The 22,555-nt window shown below is 39.3% G+C and overlaps 2 protein-coding genes across 2 annotated transcripts; one reads left to right on the forward strand and one right to left on the reverse strand.

Annotated features, from left to right (window-relative positions):
- The first annotated feature begins 6,639 nt into the window (after positions 1-6,639).
- LOC124259361 (serine/threonine-protein kinase Nek6-like) lies at positions 6,640-17,709 on the forward strand. The gene is made up of 5 exons (XM_046693487.1): positions 6,640-6,715; positions 13,932-14,029; positions 14,829-14,961; positions 15,810-15,981; positions 16,818-17,709. Exons 2-5 carry the CDS (start codon positions 13,953-13,955, stop codon positions 17,435-17,437), a joined length of 1,002 nt encoding a protein of 333 aa, XP_046549443.1. The 5' UTR covers positions 6,640-6,715; positions 13,932-13,952; the 3' UTR covers positions 17,438-17,709.
- On the reverse strand, positions 8,572-22,370 carry LOC124259363 (DNA-directed RNA polymerase II subunit RPB3-like). The gene is given in 9 exon segments (XM_046693490.1): positions 8,572-9,943; positions 10,900-10,937; positions 11,942-12,110; positions 13,679-13,727; positions 19,288-19,416; positions 20,336-20,355; positions 20,358-20,492; positions 21,041-21,090; positions 22,196-22,370. Coding segments are annotated over 9 exon segments (858 nt in total). The 5' UTR covers positions 22,282-22,370; the 3' UTR covers positions 8,572-9,761.
- Between the last annotated feature and the right edge of the window lie 185 nt (positions 22,371-22,555).

The following is a 22,555-nucleotide window of genomic DNA, read 5'->3' on the forward strand; positions in this document are numbered from 1 at the left end:
TAATTCGATGCATCGTTTCAGTTACTCGCCAGGGATCACAAGCAGCGTTACAGACCTACTCGCCAGGGATCACATGCAGCATTAATCTTAGAATAATTCCCAGATTATTCCTGTATCCGGCACATATAAGGAGCCGCAACCCAGCAGCACAAAGAGTGAATTGTATGTATGTATATGTGTGTATGTATACATACAATAATCTATACATAAATGTATACATACATATATACGTTACATACACACACACACATACCTACACACACACACACACACACACACACACACACACACACACACACACACACACACACACACACACACACACACACACATACATACATACATACATACGACGTGGGAAACTGCACGTATTATTACACTTGTGTCTGTTCAGTGTTGATAAGAGCTTACAGAATATGTGTGGGATTTGCGTATATACAAACACCAGATAGTCATTCATCCTTACAGGCGACTGTTGGACGTGGGGTTCAAACGGTACACACCAACACACTCACACTCTCTCACACATGCAGCGTTAATCTTAGAATAATTCCCAGATTATTCCTGAATCCGGCACATATAAGGAGCCGCAACTCAGCAGCGCAAACAGTGAATTGTATGTATGTATATGTGTGTATGTATACATACAATAATCTATACATAAATGTATACATACACACACACACACACACACACACACACGCACACATACACCACTCACACATGCGTGCGTGCGTGTGTTTACATAATGAACGAATACTCTTTTTTTTCCCCAATGATTGTGGGAGTACATACATTGTCCTTAAGAGAGTACATACATTGTCCTTAAGAGAGTACATACATTGTCCTTAAGAGAGTACATACATTATCCTTCCTGCAGGACAGCCAGGATTCCTCTGAAAACAGCAGGATGCAGGGCCAGAAGACCCACCAAGAGTATAAAACTCCCTTTAGCTCACAAAGCAGCATGACTTGCCTGGTGTTATCAACGTGTTCGCTGGAACAGTGTCGTTTCTTTTTGTATGTGGTGGATGGTCGTACACGTGTCTGGATAGAAAGGTACACAGCTATGGCTCCCAGAAATATCCAGGAGACGTTTCCCTATGGGGGTGGGGGAGGGGAAGCGTAAATCATGGTATGGGATGCATTTCCTTGGGTTGCAAGATGGACCTGATTACCATTCGTGATAAACCTAAAGGGCTTTGGTATCAACTATAGATCCTTGAGAGGGCTGTCGTCCCACATTCTGATAACCATTCTCTTGCCACAAGCTCCACCTTATGGATGACAACTGGTCACCGAGTTCTTGCAACAGAATGCAGTTGAGATCATCCCATGAGTCCAGATCTCAATCCCATTGAGAATATGTGGGACATGTAAGGCCGTCATGTTCGACAGAGAGACCCAGCTGTCCAGACTCCCAATGAATTCACTGCTGATTTCCACGAGGAATGGAACAGGATTCCTTTAACTTTGAATGTATTTATAAAGTCTATAGGGTGTGCCGTCATCCAAAACATCGTGACAATGAATACAAAACTACCACAATAGAACGACTACCACACGCTCATCAGGCAATGGAGAATCAGGACAATGTCCAGCTCTAGTGAGGACGGTTTTTTGTTAATTGTAATGTCACATTAATTGACTTTTAGTTATTATGGGTCACAAAAGTTTAAGCGCTGAGTGTGGATTTGAGTGCGGCTGTATATTTTCACTTATTAAAAACGGGCTCGGGAGTTACCTCCCCTTTGTTTTGCTTCCGGTCTTCGGTAGTATGCTGTAAGCTGTGAGATAATTGTAGTGTGGCGTGGCTTTACGCTAAAAAAAGTCTAAAACTGTACAATAGGTATACAAGGGATTGTTGCTGAGATGTATGGGGGGACTACTACTTTGGATTTATGCTCATCTGTCTGCCAACATTGACGTTTCAAGACCGACCTCTCGTCTGCATTGAACTTTCAACAGCTGTCAACAATCTTCAATCAGTACATCTGTTTTAACTGGGAATATCAATGTTTTGGCGAGTTAATATTCTAGATTTGTGATCACCCAATATTTTAGATTTGTGATCCAATAGTATTGTATTAGAAATTTGTACTGTCGTTCAATGTAACATAGTTTATCAATATACAATTGAATATTATAGACGTGTTTGTGTTTTAGTTAGCCGGTTTAAAGGGGACTCACAAGCCTTTTATCTCAGTATTTTCTAAACCGTAACATGATTCAGTATGCAGTGAATGCATGGGTCACCCTGACCCACCGTAATAGCAAGATAATGTCAATATAATACAATGTGGTGTAAGAAGTGCTGCCTCGTTTATTGTAAGTTAGACATGTAATCTTTGTGGCTGGCACGTTTTAAGAGGTCTTTTATTAAATGGAATGGGGTATATGTGAGATGGGGATGGGGTTGATAAGGATGTATCATGGAGTGGTTGCGGTGGGTTGTTGGGCGGCTTCTATTTAATCTGTAATACTCAAATACACGTATCCGTGTCGTGGTGACACGCCATTTATTACTGACTCTCGTCACATATATACTCCCCATAACAAGTAGGGGATCGGGAAAAACAATCGTCAGTCGTCAAAAATGGCTGTCAATGACAGAACGATTTCGGAACCAAGACCTAACACACCCAAAGAAGCCTGTAATTCCTAAGTGCATGTTGGTAAGACTTTTTTGTTATTTTTCATCTTTACACTTCCGGGAAAGGTTGTCAAATAGGTATTCGTGGCTGTAATATTATTTATTCACAGCAACAGGTAGGCTAAATTCTACTCTAATGCAGTATTTGTGATCATGTCTTCCACAGCTTAACGATCGCCTAAGTGTTATATATACTATCTAAAAAAAAGAAGAAACGCATAGGCGTTTTGTAATTTTAAAAATCTATCAATTACCTTTTGTGTTCAAACAATCGTCAAAATATGTAACAAAAGTGTTTATAACATGATTTTACACATTTGCACAAGTAAAAAAATCGACTTTACCTGATAATGTTGATTTTGATGAGATTTCTTACAAGGATTAAAAAGGCATCGCCACAAGGCAACCGAAATCACCTTCCAGTTGAAATTGTGCAGCGAAGACCATGCACTCTCTGGCTATAAAATCCAGATTACTTTCGGAAATTGACATTCGTTCTGAAGGAGTTTCAAGTTCAAATCACTACGCCACGTCTTGACACTGCGACACGGAACATCGCCATTGAAAGAATGCACGCTGGAGATTACCAATCATCTGTTGCCAGGCGTCTGAATGTTAGTCTGAGCACGATACCACGGCTTGCAGCTCGTAACAAATGACCGTCCTCGTACGGGCAGAGCTCGAGTCACCACTGCAGCCCAAGATCGGTACATCCGGGTACTACATTTGCGTGTTCGTACTGCCACGGGTGAGAGCACAACAGCCAGGGTGCCTGAACTTCGGAGGATGTCCGGTCAAACTGTACGGAACAGGTTGAGAGAGATTGGACTGAGAGCCAGGATACCCGACGTCGGGGCCGTGCTACGTCGTCACCATCACACTCAACGTCTCCGTTATCTAAAAGTATCCACTTGGTTGTGTAGACATTTCCTTCTTCTAAACTGGTGTAAAAATTCATGTACTAAAGTCTATTTGTGGATGAGTTATACATGTTTGTAAACTAAGGCAGTCCTTTATAAATGTTTATATATGTTTGAAAAAACAACATTTTCGCAACAGATTTTTGGCCCATGCGTTTCTTTTTGGGAATAGTATATATACTGCTATACTTCAAGCAGGTAGAACGCAACTAGAGATAGCAAATATGTCCAATGCGTCTCAGTCTGCGATTTGCAGACTTTGGGTCAGATTTCTGCAGACACAAATTTATGATAATTGGTCCTGAACAGGGCGCCCTTGGTCAGCAACAAAAAGCGTGGAATTTTGAAATCGAGGCCAAAGAGCCAGTCGCATCAACAGTATCTTGTGTCAGGCTACTGGAGTTCCAATTACTAACCAGAAGATTAGAAATCGTTTTCAGGCAGCTAATCTGTATGCTCGGCGACCACACTGACCAAAAGCCACCTCTAGCACCGACCTAGCCTTGACGTTACAGGATGAGTAGGCAGGGTTTTCAAGGAACATTCCAAAATGTCAGAATATTTAATTTGACGCACAAATGCGGGTCAGTGTCGATGTTTCTTTCCTTTTTGCCTTGTTTCAATTTTAACCTTCCCATTGACTCTTAAATTTGTTAAAATACACTCAACGGGGTGTAAACATCATCTCTTTAGTAACCAATGGCTTTTCACACAGTATTAATTGCTGCATGGAACATGGGTAGGTGGGCTGACTACTCACAAAATCGTGACGTCATACACTATCATGTCACCCATACAACTAATGTTAAGAAAGTTTGGAGTCGTTTGATTTTTATAAAGGACTGCCTTAGTTTACATTCATCCAACTAAGTTCATTTATGTGTTACAACGATACATCATACATACTTCAAAATCATAAAACATCATAATTAAATACTAATGTGTTGTTCTTAACAACCAACGTATTTATTTTCCATTCATTTTCCATTTATTTTAATATTTGAGGCAAAACACTAGTTTTATCACTAGGAGAAAATATCCGGCAATAATGGCATTATGCTACATTTTCAATATTTCACTAAACTTGACAATTTTAAAAGTTCACATATTTCGGACCAAAGGTCACCATTTGCAAACATTCCATATACATAATACTCCCAGTATGTCACTTACTATTAAAACAACCCTTGTAATTAAAAAAATAAATAAATATATATATATATATATATATATAGATTTAAGTATTCCAGTGGGTTCGTTCCCTACCACCGAAACGAAACATTGTTGTAGACAATGATGAACCCCATAATATTATTTTAGAGTACCAATCTAAGAAATGGTGACAGACCACACTAATATGACCGACATTTCATATCGCTTTGGTGTGAAGCCCATTTATGGTGTCCCCCGCCGTGATATTGCAGGAATATTGCTAAAAGCGGCGTAAAACCCAACTCACTCACTCACTCATATCGGTTTGGTGATATTTTCCTCACAGTTTACGTTAACATTAAAGTACTTTCCATTCAACGAACAGTAGGAGCGGTGAACGGCAGGAAATGTTTAATAGCAGGAAGTGAACGATTTAACACGCAAGAGGTGAGCAGGGTTTTTATCTTAGGTGTAGGAAAATTGTCAATATCTATAATTAATAGGGCACATTGTCCCAAAAGTTCATGCTGGAAAATAAAAGAAACGTGCGTAATTACACAAACATTTTTTCCATTCCGTCACTATTCTAGCCCATAGGCCAGAAACACAAGCGGAGCTTTGGCTACGCTTCCGTAAAGATGCATAAACTTATCATTGCTTCGTACACGTAAACCTTCGCTGAGACTGGTTGACGACCGTTTTTGCGCGGCGAATATCTCCATTATTTATTGGAATGGATTCTTAAACAATGTTGTCACAATATGGATGCTAGTCAAGTTCTTGATTTGAGGAGGAGTCACCTTAAAACTCACAGAAAAAGCGGCTTTATGTGGTATGTTTAAGCGGCGGGTATTTTTTGACAGACAGAGTTACTAGAAGTATTTGATATGAGTGTGTGAGTGAGTTTAGTTTTACGCCGCTTTTAGCAATATTCCAGCAATATCACGGCGGGGAACACCAGAAATGGGCTTCACACATTGTACCCATGTGGGAATCGAACCCGGGTCTTGAGCGTGAGTAGCGAACGCTTTAACAACTAGGCTACCCCACCGCCCCAATTTGGATATGAAGTCTCTCTACCACATGCAGCTTACTGCAGTATGTGACGCCATTACACTACTGTAATACTGTTCAGTGCGATGTTAAACCACACTTACTCGGGCGAAAATTTCTTTATGTTCTTGGAGGCCGATAAGTTGATATTTCTGACTGAAACCTATCACGTATCAAAGAAATTCCCTATTTCCCCTTAACCCCAACCCCGACTTAAATTAAATGTGTTTGTTTGAACATATTTTATTCAATGTTGAAATGGATTGGGCAAAAGTTATGTAACTTATTGTGTGTTTAAATGTGTGTTTTCTTAGAATCACCATTCCGAAAAAAAATTAAATAATAACATTAATACAGGAAATACGAAACACGACTGACCGTAGGATGAAGTGAAGCTACTAACCCAACAACGTTCGCCTCGTACTTACATTTGTCTGGCATTACCGTCATAAAGAAGCATAATCTTTTAGAGAAATAAAACGCGTCAGATCTCTATTAACATTTTGAAGCGTTACATACAGGAAATAAAGTTTACAACATCTCGCATTATGTTACATGATGCGTATGTAAGTAGAAGGTGGGGTGTGTTCACAGAACAGGTGACCCTTTACGGGTTCCATGCTGTGACGAGGATAAATCACTCTTCGTACATAGTAACAACTGACACTTAGAAGTAGTTGAACGCAAGTAGTATTCCGAGTCTTATATTCCGACGGGTCAAATATGGACGCACAATTTTCCAACAAACACTAAGTATTCAATAGCCAGTAATATTTCTTTGGCTGTCGTTTGTAAATGTGAAAATATGCACATATTACTAAACGTTACGAAAGTGGAATTACAGTGCAACATGAAGTCATACGAGAAAGGCACTGTTGACGTCATATGTCTGTGACGTCACAACAATAAGTATAGCCGAAGCAACGCATCGGGAAAGGTAAGCTGGCGTCTAGTTTGGTGGCTTTTTCCATTTATATAAAGGTTACACTGCACCACTACTCCAAAACTAATAGCTAATAACATGCAAAAGGGGGTAGATTGTACTGTCTGAAACAAGAACACGTAACAAAATTCAGACAAGTAGTTCGTCAGATTAACATGACTTGAGCTTGCAGTTATAACATGCAGCGGTAGCCTTGGAGAGGACTTGCAGGATAAACTTTCCTGTGGTAACGATGATCTTGCGTCACTGCGAGGTAATGATTGTACTGGACATTAACGGCTGCCATGAGCGTCCACACTTTTGCGTACAGTTTGCGAAATAGTTTCCAAATTGTGCTAGCCAGTCGGGCTCGCTCTGCCTGAAAGTTACTAGCCCACTAAATAATTCACTAGCCCAAAATTTGAACGTAGAAACTAAGCAAAAGATTACAAAAATAGATGAGAATAAGATATTGTCGACATGACACGGCTTTCATCAGTCAGCTGATAAATGACCACATGAAAATTCACCAGCCAGTCGGGGCAGTGACTGTGAAGATTTCCTGGCTCAACTGGAGTTTTACTTGCCACGGACTAGCGGGCCAGTTGCTATTTTGCACACTGTGCCTATGCCCTACCGTACGTGCCTCTTGCCATGGGCCTAGATTTTAGAAGCTGTCTTAGCGGTAAGATAGTCGTAAGTTAATGTTAATGTATGACACGACTATCTTACCGCTTAGACAACTTCGAAAATCTAGGCCATGGTCTGATATTCAGCAGTGGACGCGGGAAAGGCCAACCGGATGATTCTGCTCCAGTCAAGTGTGGAGTGAGTGGGGAGAGGTCAGAGAGCACCGACATTTGTGCCGCCGATCTGATAAGGCTGTCTTCTTAGAGACTTGATAAAGAATTGCCTTACGTATTCTCTAATACAGTGCTTCCATAACAGAATACAGAATAACAGACTCTCTGTTTGGAGAGAGCTCGTGGCACCTTCAGTTTGAAATGACTTTATAAGTCAGGACTGGATGGGTGCCGATGGAGAGCCAATCATGATAGAATAACAATGCTAAGGCTGCTTGTTCCCCCTATATCATGCCTTGTCTACAATTCTAGATGTTGCAGACAAAATCTGATACCATAGGAATAGTTATAAAGCGAATGACCAATGTCACGGCGATCTCCCAGACCAGTTCTGTTGTTAATAACCAGAATGCATGGCAGGTGATGTTTAGCGGCAAGACGTAGTTGATTACATGACATGTAGGTGTTCATGAGCTTTAACGTCATACAGAAAGACCTGCACCAATATCGCGCCAGCATGCATCGATAGCATTGTCAAATGACCCGCTGACAACATCCAGGGCCTTTCATACAGACACCCAATTGTCGATTATATCACAATGGATCCACGGTAGCATGACACATCTAGACATGTCCAGACCTTTCTGGATGACCATCAGCGTGATTCTTGACTCACCTCCAGCCATTCATCCAGTGTCTTATGCTCTCAACGCCACTGGCTTAGGGCCTGACTGTATTCATTAGTATATGGCGGCATGCAGTACCGATTACCTGAAATATCTTCAAGGCTATGACCACATTCGCCATTTAAGTACACTACTCCAATATAGCAACTCTTCACTAACTTGAACACCCATCTCTAGGGTATCTTTAAAAGCATCCTCCAGTATGACTGTCACGATTTTCCCAGAGTATAATAGAAACGTATTTTAACACAAATAGCAGTGTTGATGGGGGTGTATAATTGCTTAGAACCTATTTATGTTCACTACAATCCCTGTGCCAATCCCTACAATTTTAATAGTGCCAAGACACTTGTTTTGGTGTATATATAAAAGAAGTATAACATTTCTGTGAAACACTTTATTGTACAAATTGTAACCTGCCAGTTCACAAGAAATATACCAGAACATTTACATACAACTTTCAGAATGAAAATATATTTTTCTGATTTATTGGTTCAATTATTAACATCTGTATTCTGTTCACAAACCAATAATTTACAATTCAACAGTTTTCATGGATGTACAATGAAACTCTGGTTTTAAATATTAGATATTAGAAAATAAACTTTTCTATATCGAAATGAAAAAATAAGGTTTTATGTCAGTCAGCAATATCTCAGCTATAATATCACATGGAACCTAGGCCAACCAGAAACCAATAATGCAAGAATCACTCTGTGAGAGCAACACAAAGTAGCAAAGGTCCTTGTAGTTACCACGCAGGTGAAGCAGGGGTTGGGGGTGTTGTCAAGGAACACAATCAGCCCAAATCTGTTGTTTTCAAACAAAGGCCATCAAATCTTTTTATGTGTCACATTTGGGTGTGGACATGAATGACAACTGGTCAACCCTGATCTCTATTCAACTGAATATCATGATGTACCATTGTGATAACAGAATTGTTTTTTCATTAAACCCTGTCCAGGAATACTGGGGAGTGAGTGAGTGAGTGAGTTTAGTTTTATGCTGCACTCAGCAATATTCCACCTATGTGGCGGAAGATCAGACAATTCAGTGATCAACAGCATGAGCATTGATCTATGCAATTGGGATACCATGCCATGTGTCAACCAAGTCAGCGAGCCTGACCACACCATCCCGTTAGTCGCCTCTTACGACAAGCATGGGTCACTGAAGATCACATTCTTATGGGTTTCTCATGGGTCACTAGGAAGGTCATATTTTTTTATGTCTCTTCCTTGATACATATAATCATTTTATGTGTAAGTGTATCATGAAGTTGCTTGTTGATATTTATTTTTCTTAGTGTATTTATTAGAAACATCTTATACTATATTCATGTCATTTGATTATTCTTGTATATTGTTTATCTGTATTTAAGACCATGTTTTGACTGAATGGCTGCCCATAGCAACAGAGACTAAATAACACATTCAAAGTTTTGAATGATCAGAAATTTTCATTTCATAATGAACCTAGTTCTCATATGATCTTCTGATGATCACAGGCTGAAAACGATGATGACGATAATTATGGTGATGATGATGTTGCAGAAATTGTCTGCCACCAGAACTAGCTGATGGTGAGGACGTCGTTCTGTATCTCATGACTCAGTTGTGTCTGTAGGTCACTCAGCTTCTTCTTGATGATGGAAAGAGCAGAGAATATGACAGTTTCTGGTTTGAGGGAGCCACACACTTCAACATTGAAGTAAAACTTGTTTGGCTTTGCGTTCACATCAAATGTGCCTTGTGCTGTAATCAGACAAAATATATCTTATACTGCCTTACCCACTATGAATAGACAGTGGTGGTGGTGGTGGAATTGGGTTTAACGTCGTGCTGGAGAATATTTCGCTCATATGACGACGTGCATGCGTGTGTATGTGTAAGTGCGGCTGCTTGTACTAGCCCAGACTGAAGCTGGTTTTATAGTGCTAGCCCACTGAGATACCATGCCGCAGTGAAGCATGAATACCCCACTCAGACACATTATACTGACTCCGAGCCGACCAGTCCTTGATGTAACCATTAATGCCGAGCGCCAGGCAGGGGAATAGACAGTGACTGAAACTTATTACTAGGCTGAACAGGTCTGTTTGACCAACCTCTGGACAGCTATAGAGTTACATGGATGTGTTTCTCATTCATAGCCTGATTTTTGTATGGTTTAAATTTAGCGTTATTATACCTCATGGTCTTCCATGGTCCGAGGACGTATCTCAGAAGATATGGCTAAAGATACAATTCAAGACTTGAAAAACTTAAATTTTAAAAAGTTATCATAATTAAATTTCAAACCATGTCATCAATACAAATGTGACAATGTGTTGATACGAAATATATATGCCTTACAGACACATCTATCTCTCAGTGTCTCTCAGTGTCTGATTGGCTGAAGATATTTGGTCTTTCTTACGACATTCCAATTATTCAGGGCGTTTTGGAAATATGGTTAGTTTTATGGAATAGGACCATTACAAGGACTAAATGAAACTTCCATGCAATAAGCGATGGTGTCTGAGTGGGTTAGATAGCTGACTTTGTGTGCTGGCTGCAAGGTGCCTGACTGAGAGTGTGGGTTTGAATCCCAGATGGGACTCCACCAAAACAATTACTAGAAACTGTAGTTTACAGAGAAAGCGCTATGCCAACTATAAGATATGTTACATCTGACCACTTTCTAAATGGCACTGTGTATTTATACTTACTCTGATCTTCATCAATTTCTGAATATTCACTTTTAGGCCTGGAAAGAAACATACAATAAATTGTCAACAGTATGACACATAGAAAAGTAGAGGTCAAAGATTTGAGGGAGAATGGCAAGCATTATCATTCTATTGATAAGAATGAATCAATTCTATGTTCAGGTAAAGACTCTTTCACCTGTAGGTATGATCAGAAGAATAATAATTATAAAGTTTTGGACAACAGGAATTTTGTGAACATCAGCTATTAAAGTGTGGATCCATTTAAAATAATGAACCTGAAACATATACAATATACCCAATAACAAAAATAATTCAATACCCTATACGATAAGAACAATAACATTTTCTCAAAACAATCTAATCATACCCAACACAAAATCCTTTTATATCAGATCTCTATGTTACTGTCAAGATCTGACCAACGCACCAATGGAGGCTATATCATATGGACTTTGACTGCTAAAGTCAAAAGAACAGTATTTGACTTCAGCCACTAGCCTGAAAATTCTGTTTGGTCCAGTAAACTCAGCTGATAATTGTACATATTATAACCCTATAGTCTACTGAACATGGAATCAGGCAAATACAGATTCATAGCCTGATTTGGGTACACCCTGAACTGAGAAGGCTTGTTATATTTTAGCCATTTAGATGTCAGCTTTCTAAATCAATTTGTCTAAATGGGGGTTATAGATGAGGAGGTTTCACAAATGTTTGGTGAGAGAAACATGTTAAGGAATGTCCTATGACCAAAACCTAACTGAAACATATATTTTTGGTCATATTAAAATCAGATTTTTTACTCAGATCTTATAACTGTTTAGATGTGAGAAATTCTCTGAAGGAGAAACATCAAGGGAACTCTTTGGTAACTCAAACACAAAAATAATCTGGCTATCCAGAATGGAGAATGACAATGATTCAAATATTGTGTATGTTTCATACCCAGTTGTATGTTTCACTCATATTTCCTGTGAATGTGCCTCAGTATACAAATGGTCCTATTCATAAATTCAAACAAAGCTAACATGAGACTTACCATTCCTCGGGTTTGGGATACAGCGTATGTCTCATGACATTGTCAGGGTCATACTCAAACGCTACGCCTGCAGTAGGATTCCACTTGGCATGTTCTTTGGCAAAACCTTTCCTGGCAAATGCTCGAATCTTCAACTCCTGCCCCTTGCGCAACTTGGCAATCAGAATATCTGAAATTCACTCACAGCACTGAAAAAATCTGAAGTTTACCAGTGATACCACATATCAATAATGCATATACTTGCATAAATCTTTCATTCGATGAATCATGTATTCATCCCAGAACCATAAACAAATGTTATCATAATTAATTAACAGAAAATTACCTTATCAATCAATCAAGAAATGAATAAATAGTTTGAAAGTGATACATATATATTGATTTTGTCATACAGAATGTCATCAGTTTTACAGCTAATACCGTTTGAGTGAGTTTGGGTGCTTTGAACACTATTTCAAATGTATCACACATCATTTTGATTTTCCATGAAAAAAACAAGTGACATGGATCCAAGATATTGCTATATTTGGACACTGACAAACAGAGGGCTACAGTGTTGACAAACAAAGGGTGAGATCAGCAAGAATCTAAGATATTGTCAAGCCCAGCATCCCGGTGGAGTCTACTAATGCCTACAGTGACCACATGTCAGCTGGGCCTTCAGGCGAGTGAGTCTCTGGTCAATTTCTGTGAACGTCCCTTCTGGCGGTGTGGGGGCGGGCACCATGAGCCATCTGCACCAGCTTATTTCTCTCGGCTTTCTCCAGCTTCTGCAGAACCTTCACAAGAGCGAAAATGTTCGGGTGGGCTCTCTGGGCGGTCTTGTTGAGATGCTGAATGCCAACCCTCGAGATGATTGTTCGTCCCTGGGCGCTGGTGTCGTGGTGATTCCATAGTCCGGCTCGGAACCGTGCATGGTCGTCTACCCAGGTGCTGGTGATGTAGTCCTGGAACTCATCCTTCTGTCCAATGGCAGGGCGCCGTCCATGACCTCTATCCAGGCATTTTGTACCATGGCCACTGGGAGGAGGGGGAGTGCTGCTGCTCGTCGGACCCATCTGTGGACCTCAGGATCCTGCTGGTAGGCTTCGCTGAAGCCGAGGTTCTGTACTTTCCTCCAGAGAGCCTGGCTGTAGTGGAAATAGCATCCACGGACGTCGCAGTTGGGGAAGACGGTCTCAACAGCGTTGATGGCAGCGATTTCGAAATCCGTCTGGATGACATCAGGCTGAAGGGGCGATCCCGTTGTCTGCTGGATCTTGTTGTTCAGGAGACGTAGCAGGCGTTCATAGGTGCGGCGTTGACGATTCGGCAGTAGACAGAAGACCAACTGGGTACACTTGCCAAAGCAGCCACCTTGAACACACTTCCAGTGTACACACGTCTGTCGCCTGTTGTTGAGTCTGTAGCGGTATCCCTCCAAGAGTACCTGCTGTCCTCCTTTCTGTGATGTGAAGTATTCGACTTTCTTGGGATTTGCCATGATTTGCAATGAAGATTTGTATCACAAGCATTTTAAAGCAATACATTTCCTTCTCCCTTTAATAATCTCTCAATTAATTACTCTATTCTTCAATTTTAAAGCAATACATTTCCTTCTCCCTTTAATAATCTCTCTATTAATTACTTTACTCTTCATTCCCTGTAAGGGGGATAACTCTGTACATCACAGAGTGGCAGCACAGGCCTCTAGGCCTCAAATAAACATTATCCAAACAAAATCTGAGGTCAACCTACCATCTGTGTCCTCATATTCACTTGCCTCTTCTCTGTGCCGGGATGTCACCTGTAACCATAGCAACAAAATTTTTTTTAGTATCATCATGCATACAAAATGCCAGTGTTGCTTTTGTCTATTGGTTTTATGCCGCTTTTAGTAATATTCCAGCAATATCACATCAGGGCACACCAGAAATAAGCTTCACACATTGTACCCTGAAGTACAATGTAGTAATAATACCCATCAGATGATGATTTCTTCTTGTTGCAGGTATCAAATAGCAATGGATACATGCTATTCTCAGACTCAATAAACAACATCATAAGTTGTGCTGAAAAATCAAGTTCCAGAAAACAAACAAATCAAAGGTATGAGAATCTCCTTGTCATCAAACATGTACATCTCCATAGATCATGAGTCGATGTCCCAAACAATACAGCCATATCACAGCAGCCTGTGGCAATACAATACCCGAATATTGAATGCATGGTATCATGAACCATAACCAACATTAATAATCAGGGATGGCAACAGGAAAATCTATTTTCAGCAGAAAACTTAATATTGTGACATGGAAAATGGTGTGTGTGGTATGTGTGTGGTGAGTGCAGAAAACTGAGGATCCTTTGGTGAGGATTAGCGGAAATTGCCATAGACGGATCCAGAGTGTGTGTGTGTGTGTGTGTGTGTGTGTGTGTGTGTGTGTGTGTGGTTGCAGGGGTCCTTTGGTCCTGAAACTGTATTAAATGACCATTGAATACGGGTGAAAATGAAGTGTGCACTGCTCTTTCTCAAGATAAAGCTATGAACACTATTTCAATTACATCATAGAGGTGTGGGACGAAAGATACAGGTAACTTCAAAATGTTACCAGCCCAAAATGGATTTAACCAGACCAAATATGGTGAATTTACTCAGATGTATGAAATTCTACAATTTTTACCAGACAATCGGGCTGGCTAGCTGTAAATTTAGACCGTCCGTCAGATATGTAGACCGTCTTGGGCGGTCGGACGGGCCATGTTTCATACACTGATAATACATCAGTCAAACCCACAATCACAGAGCTCTGGCACACCTAAGGGATGCAACTCTGTACAGCAAACTACTACACCTCAACCAACCATGCCATCACATAGTTCACAACCATGACTGATTCTGTTGCAGCACTATGCGCCACTCTTTCAACCCAATCACCCAGACTGTGATCCAACTCCACAGCAACCAATGTGCTCCGTCCCTCAACCACTGGTGCAGGAACACCATCCTACAGTCCGTCACCCTCAAGCGAGTCGATCAGGTAACACATGTCTTTATTCACTCTCAAACAGGAAAAAACTTATCAATACATTACATACTCCTGTTTAGTTGTATCCAAGTTGATCCTCTTTCCATACAAATATGCTTGCCCTCATCCTTGATTTCCCAGTGTAAAATATCTCTGTTTGTTAATAATAAATCCCAGAGCCATTTGCCACTACTGGTTTGTTTTGAGATTGATCTGACAGGTGTCGAGTTACAAAAAAATCTGTCTCAACATGTGGCGATGTCAGTTCTGCCTCACTTGAATGGTGGTGAATAGCTTCAGGGTATTTTTTTCATAACAGAATGGAGATATATCATCCTGGATAATTAAGGATGACTTCTAATGGATGTATCAAATTCATAACTGTCTCAGTGTTATTGCCTTCACATTACAACACTGTTTGCCTACCTAATATTTGTCAAGAGTATCTCCTATAATTATCTAGAAGCAAAGAACGATATCTATTACTTGATCAAAAGAGAGCATATTTATCTTACACAACCTACAGTACTTACTAAGAGTCAACTGGAACTTTCAACATGAAAACTGCAGTTGTTAATTCTACTAAGCTTCATCAGTTTTGTCGTGCTTATTGACATCCATAATAATTGCTATTATTCAGTTTTCATAGGGTCGTTTATGAGATTATTGACATCCACAATAAATTCTGTTATTCATGTATCATAGGTCATCCCATTATAGTTTAATCTCAGCTCAGAAAACCTACTAAACAAGAAAGTTCTTCTGTTTTTCTAAAACCCACAAATGTAAACTAGTTAATGATCAGATATACATACGAACCATCAGACGACAAGTATTTTGACAAACTAATTTTCACCTAGATGCTGACACTGCCTGTGCCAAGTAAAATTGCCAGCAACATCAGTAAGATCGGACTGAGTGATTTCCTGATTGACCCGGCCAGCCTGAATGGTTCCAACCACCTGAACAGAACATACCCTGCTACATGTCTGTTTGATAACAGTAAAGTCATCCTCAAGATTCAGCCGTCAGGTAACAAGCAAAATCTACACTGCTTCACAGTGAAGCCAAGTGACATGTTCATGTGTCAAGTTATACTGTGCCATTTTGTTTATAACAAAATACTCATTTCCATTGTCTCTCTAATCTGATAAAACTAGTTTTATTAACGGCGACAGCCATTTGTATTTTATCACTGATTACAACATATTACAATTGTATTGCTAATGATAACCATTTTACCTTCATCACAATTATAAAATTCTGGTTCATTATGAGAGGTATGGATGAAAGCCAATTCCATTATTGAACTCCTTATGATAAAACATTTTATCATCAATTACAACTATTCTAGTTTACCTTATAATAACCATGGTAACCATTTTTGTTGTATCACTATGTCTGTTTTATCAGTAAATATACTACTCACATTTTGCTAAGGATCACAAAAATTCACAACTTTACTTAAATGTAGATTTATAATTTGAAATTGTATCCATTTAAAACTGGATAAATAATAATATAGTAACCCCTCATTAGGCCAACAGTCACTTTAAGCAAACCTTATGCCCCTGATACTTGAGTAACCATAAAAATAGTTTCATTGCACCAATCAACCATTTTGCAAATCATGGAACGAGTCATTGACAAATAAACAGTACATGTCAATAGCAGGTATGGGATCCACAAGATGCAATGACATACTGAAACCTGGGATCCATGCTTACAATAAGGTTAGGTATTTAAACCTTTGACCCCACATAATACCTTTCTGTTTAATCCATGATTTGATCCTTAGCAAAGTGTGATAATAGCTGTTGTTGTTTCACCACTACTTATTCTTGCTTAACCGACTGTTCTCCTTCAAGGATCTCAGATAAACACCAGCCATCCAAGTTTCCTTGCCTCATTTGAAGAAGGGGAATACCAGTGTTGCATCTACCAGAAAACGGAAACTCTGCAAGACATCATAGAGGCCTGCAAGCAAAACGGCACTCGCATCAGTGACGAAGTGGCATGGAAGGTTGTGTGTGAGTTCTGTCGCTGGGTCCTCGTCAATGCTTCAGGATTCTCTGGCAAGCTAAGCACAGCCGTCATCAATTTCACAAGTGATGGCAGGATCTTTTTCGACCTAACTGAAAGCCAGCCTGATGAACAGGATATCACTGCCCTCAACATGGGCACACCATTACCAGTCTATGAAGCCCCTGAGATTCTCACACGGAACAATCCTGACGAACAAGCATTTGTCTGGTCTCTTGGCTGCGTCGTTTACGAAATGCTTGCCCTTGAGCCAGCCTACTTTGATTCTGATGGCACCAACCCATTTGCTGTGTACATGAAGATCATCCAGGGGGAACTACCCCCCGACAATCTGATGGGGGGACAGGCTCTCATGGACCTGGTGTGGACGTGCCTTGTGGTTGATCCATCCAGCAGGCCCACCATCAGGGATATTCTCAACAGGGCCGAGTCACGAGTAGGATAATGTTATCATCAGCTACGGAGGTCGTCAATATGGATACTGAACTACGCTACTCAAACTCGATTTACGATTTCTAACTATGTATACTACAGTATACATAGACAGGTTCTGCATGTTAAATCATATAAGTTTTTGATAATTGTTATTGTTTAGTCTTTTTTTATCAACATTTACATTGAGATCAATTTTATCATGATCATGCTTTTTCAAATTATACTCATGGAAACAAATAAAGGAACACATGAAAGTACAAGTGTTCCTTTATTCATTCCCAGAATTTTACCCACAGTGCAATACATACCTTGTGAAGAAACCTGGAAAAGAATAAAGGAACACTTGTACTTTCATGTGTTACCTTATTCGTTTCCATGAGTATATATTTTAAGTCAGTTTACAACATATTTCCAATTCACTGATTTTATTTGTATCAGATTCTTCCTAACTTAACTGTTGCTTAGATATTTTAAGCGATTTTAAACCCATACCTATCTGTGCTCTTTACATTTTACTTCATACACAACTGTTGCAGTACATTTACATTTTGTTGCAAGAATAAATTATTCTTTTCGTTACAAAAACTGTTTGCTATTTATTTTTCCGATCAAACCAATGCGAACAAGTGTTTGCTACTAACAAGTCATTGTCCCCTGCTGCAAAAAATGTCAAGGTCATCCTGAAATGACTGGTGTCTGCGTAATCACCTAATGTAGGCTGTTGACATAATTGCAGTCTAAGTAAACTTAGGCTTAGTATTAGTCGTTACACTGCTATACTGAGTCTAACAAAACCTAATAGAAGGTCGAGTCAGCTAAGCTTTGAGCGACCTATGACCGTCCAATCGAACGCGAGACGGCAAATGAGGATACGGTCAAGGTCACCCAAATCGACTTGTGTCTGCAGAATTCCCCAATGTCGGTTGTCACCAAATATTAAGACACTTGGTACAACAATGCATGAGATATCATGGTAACAAGAGTTTGAAAATTTGTCAGTGCCGCGGGGACCTTGAAAATACGGTCAAGGTCACCCAAATCAACAGGTGTCTGGGTAATCCCCAAATGTTGGCTGTCACCAAATTTGAAGATATTGGAACAACAGCCTTCAGCGTGATGAGTAGACGCTTTAACCATTAAGTTACCCCGCCGCCCCACGCAGCCCCACGTACAGACGTACATAGGTGTTGGGGCGGGGGACAACAAGAGGATGTTCATGTTGTCTAAAATGTATCATGCAACGTGTGCGTGCATGCTTGCGTTCCACAAAACAAATTCTAACACAGATCTTCACAACACAGGGAGGCAAGGACAATACTAGTGGTGGTCTGCTTAATTGAAATAATCGAAGATTGGTTGCAATGTCTAAACGACCAAGCAATCAATCATGTTTTCTCATAATCAAACACGAACAATTTTGGAACACTTGTTTTCATTAACGATATTTTTCACAAGGTTGTTTTTTGTCTGTTACATTTCATAAGTATGACAAGCTCGTTCCTTGTCATGTCTGAAATTATCTTAACTCCAGGAAATGTATGTTCCTAACATACTAGTCATCCTTTAAAGGTGTGAAATTTGCAAATGCATTTTGTTCAATTTGAAAAAAAACCCTGAAAGAACTACATGTTTCTGCTTTATTTTTTGTGCATTAACAAACATAACCAGGAAAATTTGATAAATGACGCTAACCAATTATTTTTGATGATTGATCGGTTGTAATGAACCAATCATCAATTATGATACTTTAACCAATTCCCAACACTAGACAATACCTGATAGAGATTTACATGGTATAATAGCATTTTGTTCATCAGAAGATGCAGACAATTATCTTAATTTACAAAGAAACCAACTTACAGGAACAACTTTGTTGTTTGAGGAGTGAAGGTCTGCACTGGTGACATGGCGAGTCTGGTCATCGAGACATTTTACTTCCAGCTGGAACTCTACAGCACACTCCGGACAGAACTCCTCACAGGTACAGTCCTGAAACATGTATCCGACAGAAGATGACAGTACGGAGTGGGCACGATTGCATTTTACTCCTCTTTGAACAATATTCCAGTTACATCACCCAGTGTCAGCTTGATGTGCAAGGAAAGTTAGAGTAATGCAGGTCTCAGATGTTTTAACTATGTCAATCCCTAGAGCTTGGATCAATTATAGACAATAAATCGCACTCACGAAATAAAGAAGTTGTTATCCATAAAAACGTGTTCCATATTGTACGTCTCAACTTCTAAAAATGCCACTCAAACAAGTAATAAATGAATCCTATGGTCTCAGGCTCAAGCACACCATAGGGGAGGCAACTCTGTACAGCAAACTATCTGTCTTACTTAGGTGAAACCTGTGAGCATGCTGCTAACAAAACCATAACTTAAATTAGTACTTATCTCTATTCTGTATATTACAATCCTTAACAAAATTACCAGCTGTCAGTTCAAATTTCATTGAAAACACTTGGAGGCATTTGACAATCAGTCAGTGTCCTTGACCTAGAAAAGGAACCACTTCAAAGCCTTAAGGTTAACAGACCACAAATACAGATTGTCTCTCCCTACCGAGTTAAAGTCATCTCCTTCCCTAAGTACATTCAAAACACGACTAAAGACTCATCTCTTTCTCCGCTACAAGTGACTTCCAATCATCCGTACCAGCCAGCTGTATATAGTTTTAACTTGAGCTCAGGAAGTGCTTTGAGCATATCCCTGTGACGTGGAAAGGCGATATATAAATGGCCTATTATTGAAGTTGAAGCCACCTACAATACTTATCTTGCAATACCAAGATGTTTTGTGTGTGATTTTCTTCATAAATACGGTCTGTTTTGGTTGTAGATAACATACCATGACCTCAAGACAAAACACTTCATGTTCAGCGTGACATCATTACACATGCTTACCCTGCAGTACTGTAACTTGTGGTGAGGGGAATCAGCCCATCATGTGAAATAAACTCGCTGGTGAGGGAATCAGCCCAACTGTAACTTGTCGGCGTGTGAAATAAACTCATGTCGAACAGAACTGTGGAGTTGGCTTCCATCTGGACCCAGTCAATGGCTAAAAACAGCAACATCAAACCAATGTTATGTACAGAATGATCAATGATGAGATATTATTTACAGGTACAGTAGAAGACAAGCTATAAAATGAGAGCAAGCCTCACTGATACCCTGACTGTGACTCCCAAATTCAGCTGAAATACAAGAATTGTATCAAACTTTGCACTCAACCTTTCCTATAAATAAACAGGCCATTACCCAAATCTGAACATCCATTAAATGAGGTAAAGATACTGATGGAGCAAATTTGATGGACTTTTCCTCGAATTCAAGGTAATTCTTGATAAATTAACAATATCAAAATATAAAAAATCCATTTACATGTATTCATGTTACAGGTTCAACAAATATTCCCCTTAGTTAGTTCAGGTTTAATTTTTCTTAAATGCCAAAATCCCTTGAAAAGTTTAATATCATAATAAAAAACTGCATTGCACTTCTCATTTAGACAAAGAAGGTGGTCCCCAAATTTGAAAACAATCCAAAACAAAGTGGCATGTAAACATTGGGTAATAACAACATTTACAAAAGAAAACACATACTGACCTATGGTGGGTACCTCTGCAATACACACTCTTCTTAAACTATTGGCGACACTGTGAACAGATGAATATGTTACTGTACAATTAGTTGTAAAGTTTTACTGAAATAATTATATTTTGTTTTCTTTCTTTCAGTTGGGTGTGCAGCCTGCAACTAATTAATTACTACAGCCAGAAGCTAGACATTACGAGTTTGCTATAATTTCATTTGGTATGTAAGCTATGCATATTTCAACATCTCTGCTAAAAACTATGGAGTCTGATATCATCAAATAGTTGTTTGACATTGATTTCGGTGGATTGTTGTTAACATAAACTACCAATCAAATGTATAGACTCACTAGAGTAAATGTAGCCACTTACTTCAGTCAACTGTTCTAAACTAGATTTTTCAAAATATTCCATACTATTTAAAGGTACTGTTTCCACATGAACTGATATTTTATAAAACAAATTTGTAACGCTGAAAAGATTATTGTCAAGAGTTCAATAAATGATTAAAATCAGTGAAAATTGGCGAATTCTTAACAAAACTTTACACCAAAACGCAGCTGTTCACATGCACAATATTTGCACATGCTTTTCAGCAATTTGATGCATGATCCTCGTGGAATTCATCTGCCTAAGGTTTGCAGGTGGTTCCCCCAAGTTAGTGGAGAAATTCATCTTCGATGTCACCATATATATATATATATATATATTGTGAGGGCTTTAAGTGACTCTAAACTTCTGATGTGTAGTATACATGGACTAATATAAGCAGAGTTAATCAGCCCAAATCAAAATTTTATTGGATTCAAAAGTTGGTAAGTAGTCACTCTGGGTATGCTTGTACCATGAAAACAACAACTTGAAGCAAACATTCTTCACTAAATCTGACCAAGTCAGCAAAACCCGCTACAAAGAATCTAAACATTATTTTAACGAATGAGCCAAGAGTGATGAAAGACAAACGGCATAAAATGTATTGTCAGGTTTGTTGAAGCCATATTTTTCAAACATCCAAACTAGTATATTATTAGAAGTTTGTCAACTGGCTCTTGTCTTTTGGCCTATAAGTTCCTTTAATTCTTCTACTACGATATTGATGTGTGTACGGAGATATCTCACACTACGTTGATCTAACAATTGTGTAAGAAATCATTTCTAGATTGATCACCTTAAATCGGTGTCTTCGAGAATAAACTTTATGTTTTCATCGGTGAGTTGAGTGATTGACACTGTTGGCTGGTTGGCGTACGGCATGATTATCAAAGAGAAGTAATCCTGTATGTGCGCTTTTTCCTCACATAAAGCTCATGCATGCTATATTTCACGGAAGTGTAACGGCGCATGTCTGGCCAATTCTTCTTTTCTTCCGTGTCAGTTTAGGGGTGGTTGATGCGATTCTCTTTACCAATGATAACTTTAGAAAATGTTTACACGAATGATTATTTATGCCAAGCATGTAATATTGCAAAAATATCATATGTAATCATTGAATCAGGCACAATCTCATACGTATTGAATTTATCGTAAA

This window comes from Haliotis rubra, unplaced genomic scaffold (genome assembly GCF_003918875.1).
Source record: "Haliotis rubra isolate DU_JTF1 unplaced genomic scaffold, ASM391887v1 Scf72, whole genome shotgun sequence".
Lineage (NCBI taxonomy): Eukaryota > Metazoa > Mollusca > Gastropoda > Lepetellida > Haliotidae > Haliotis > Haliotis rubra.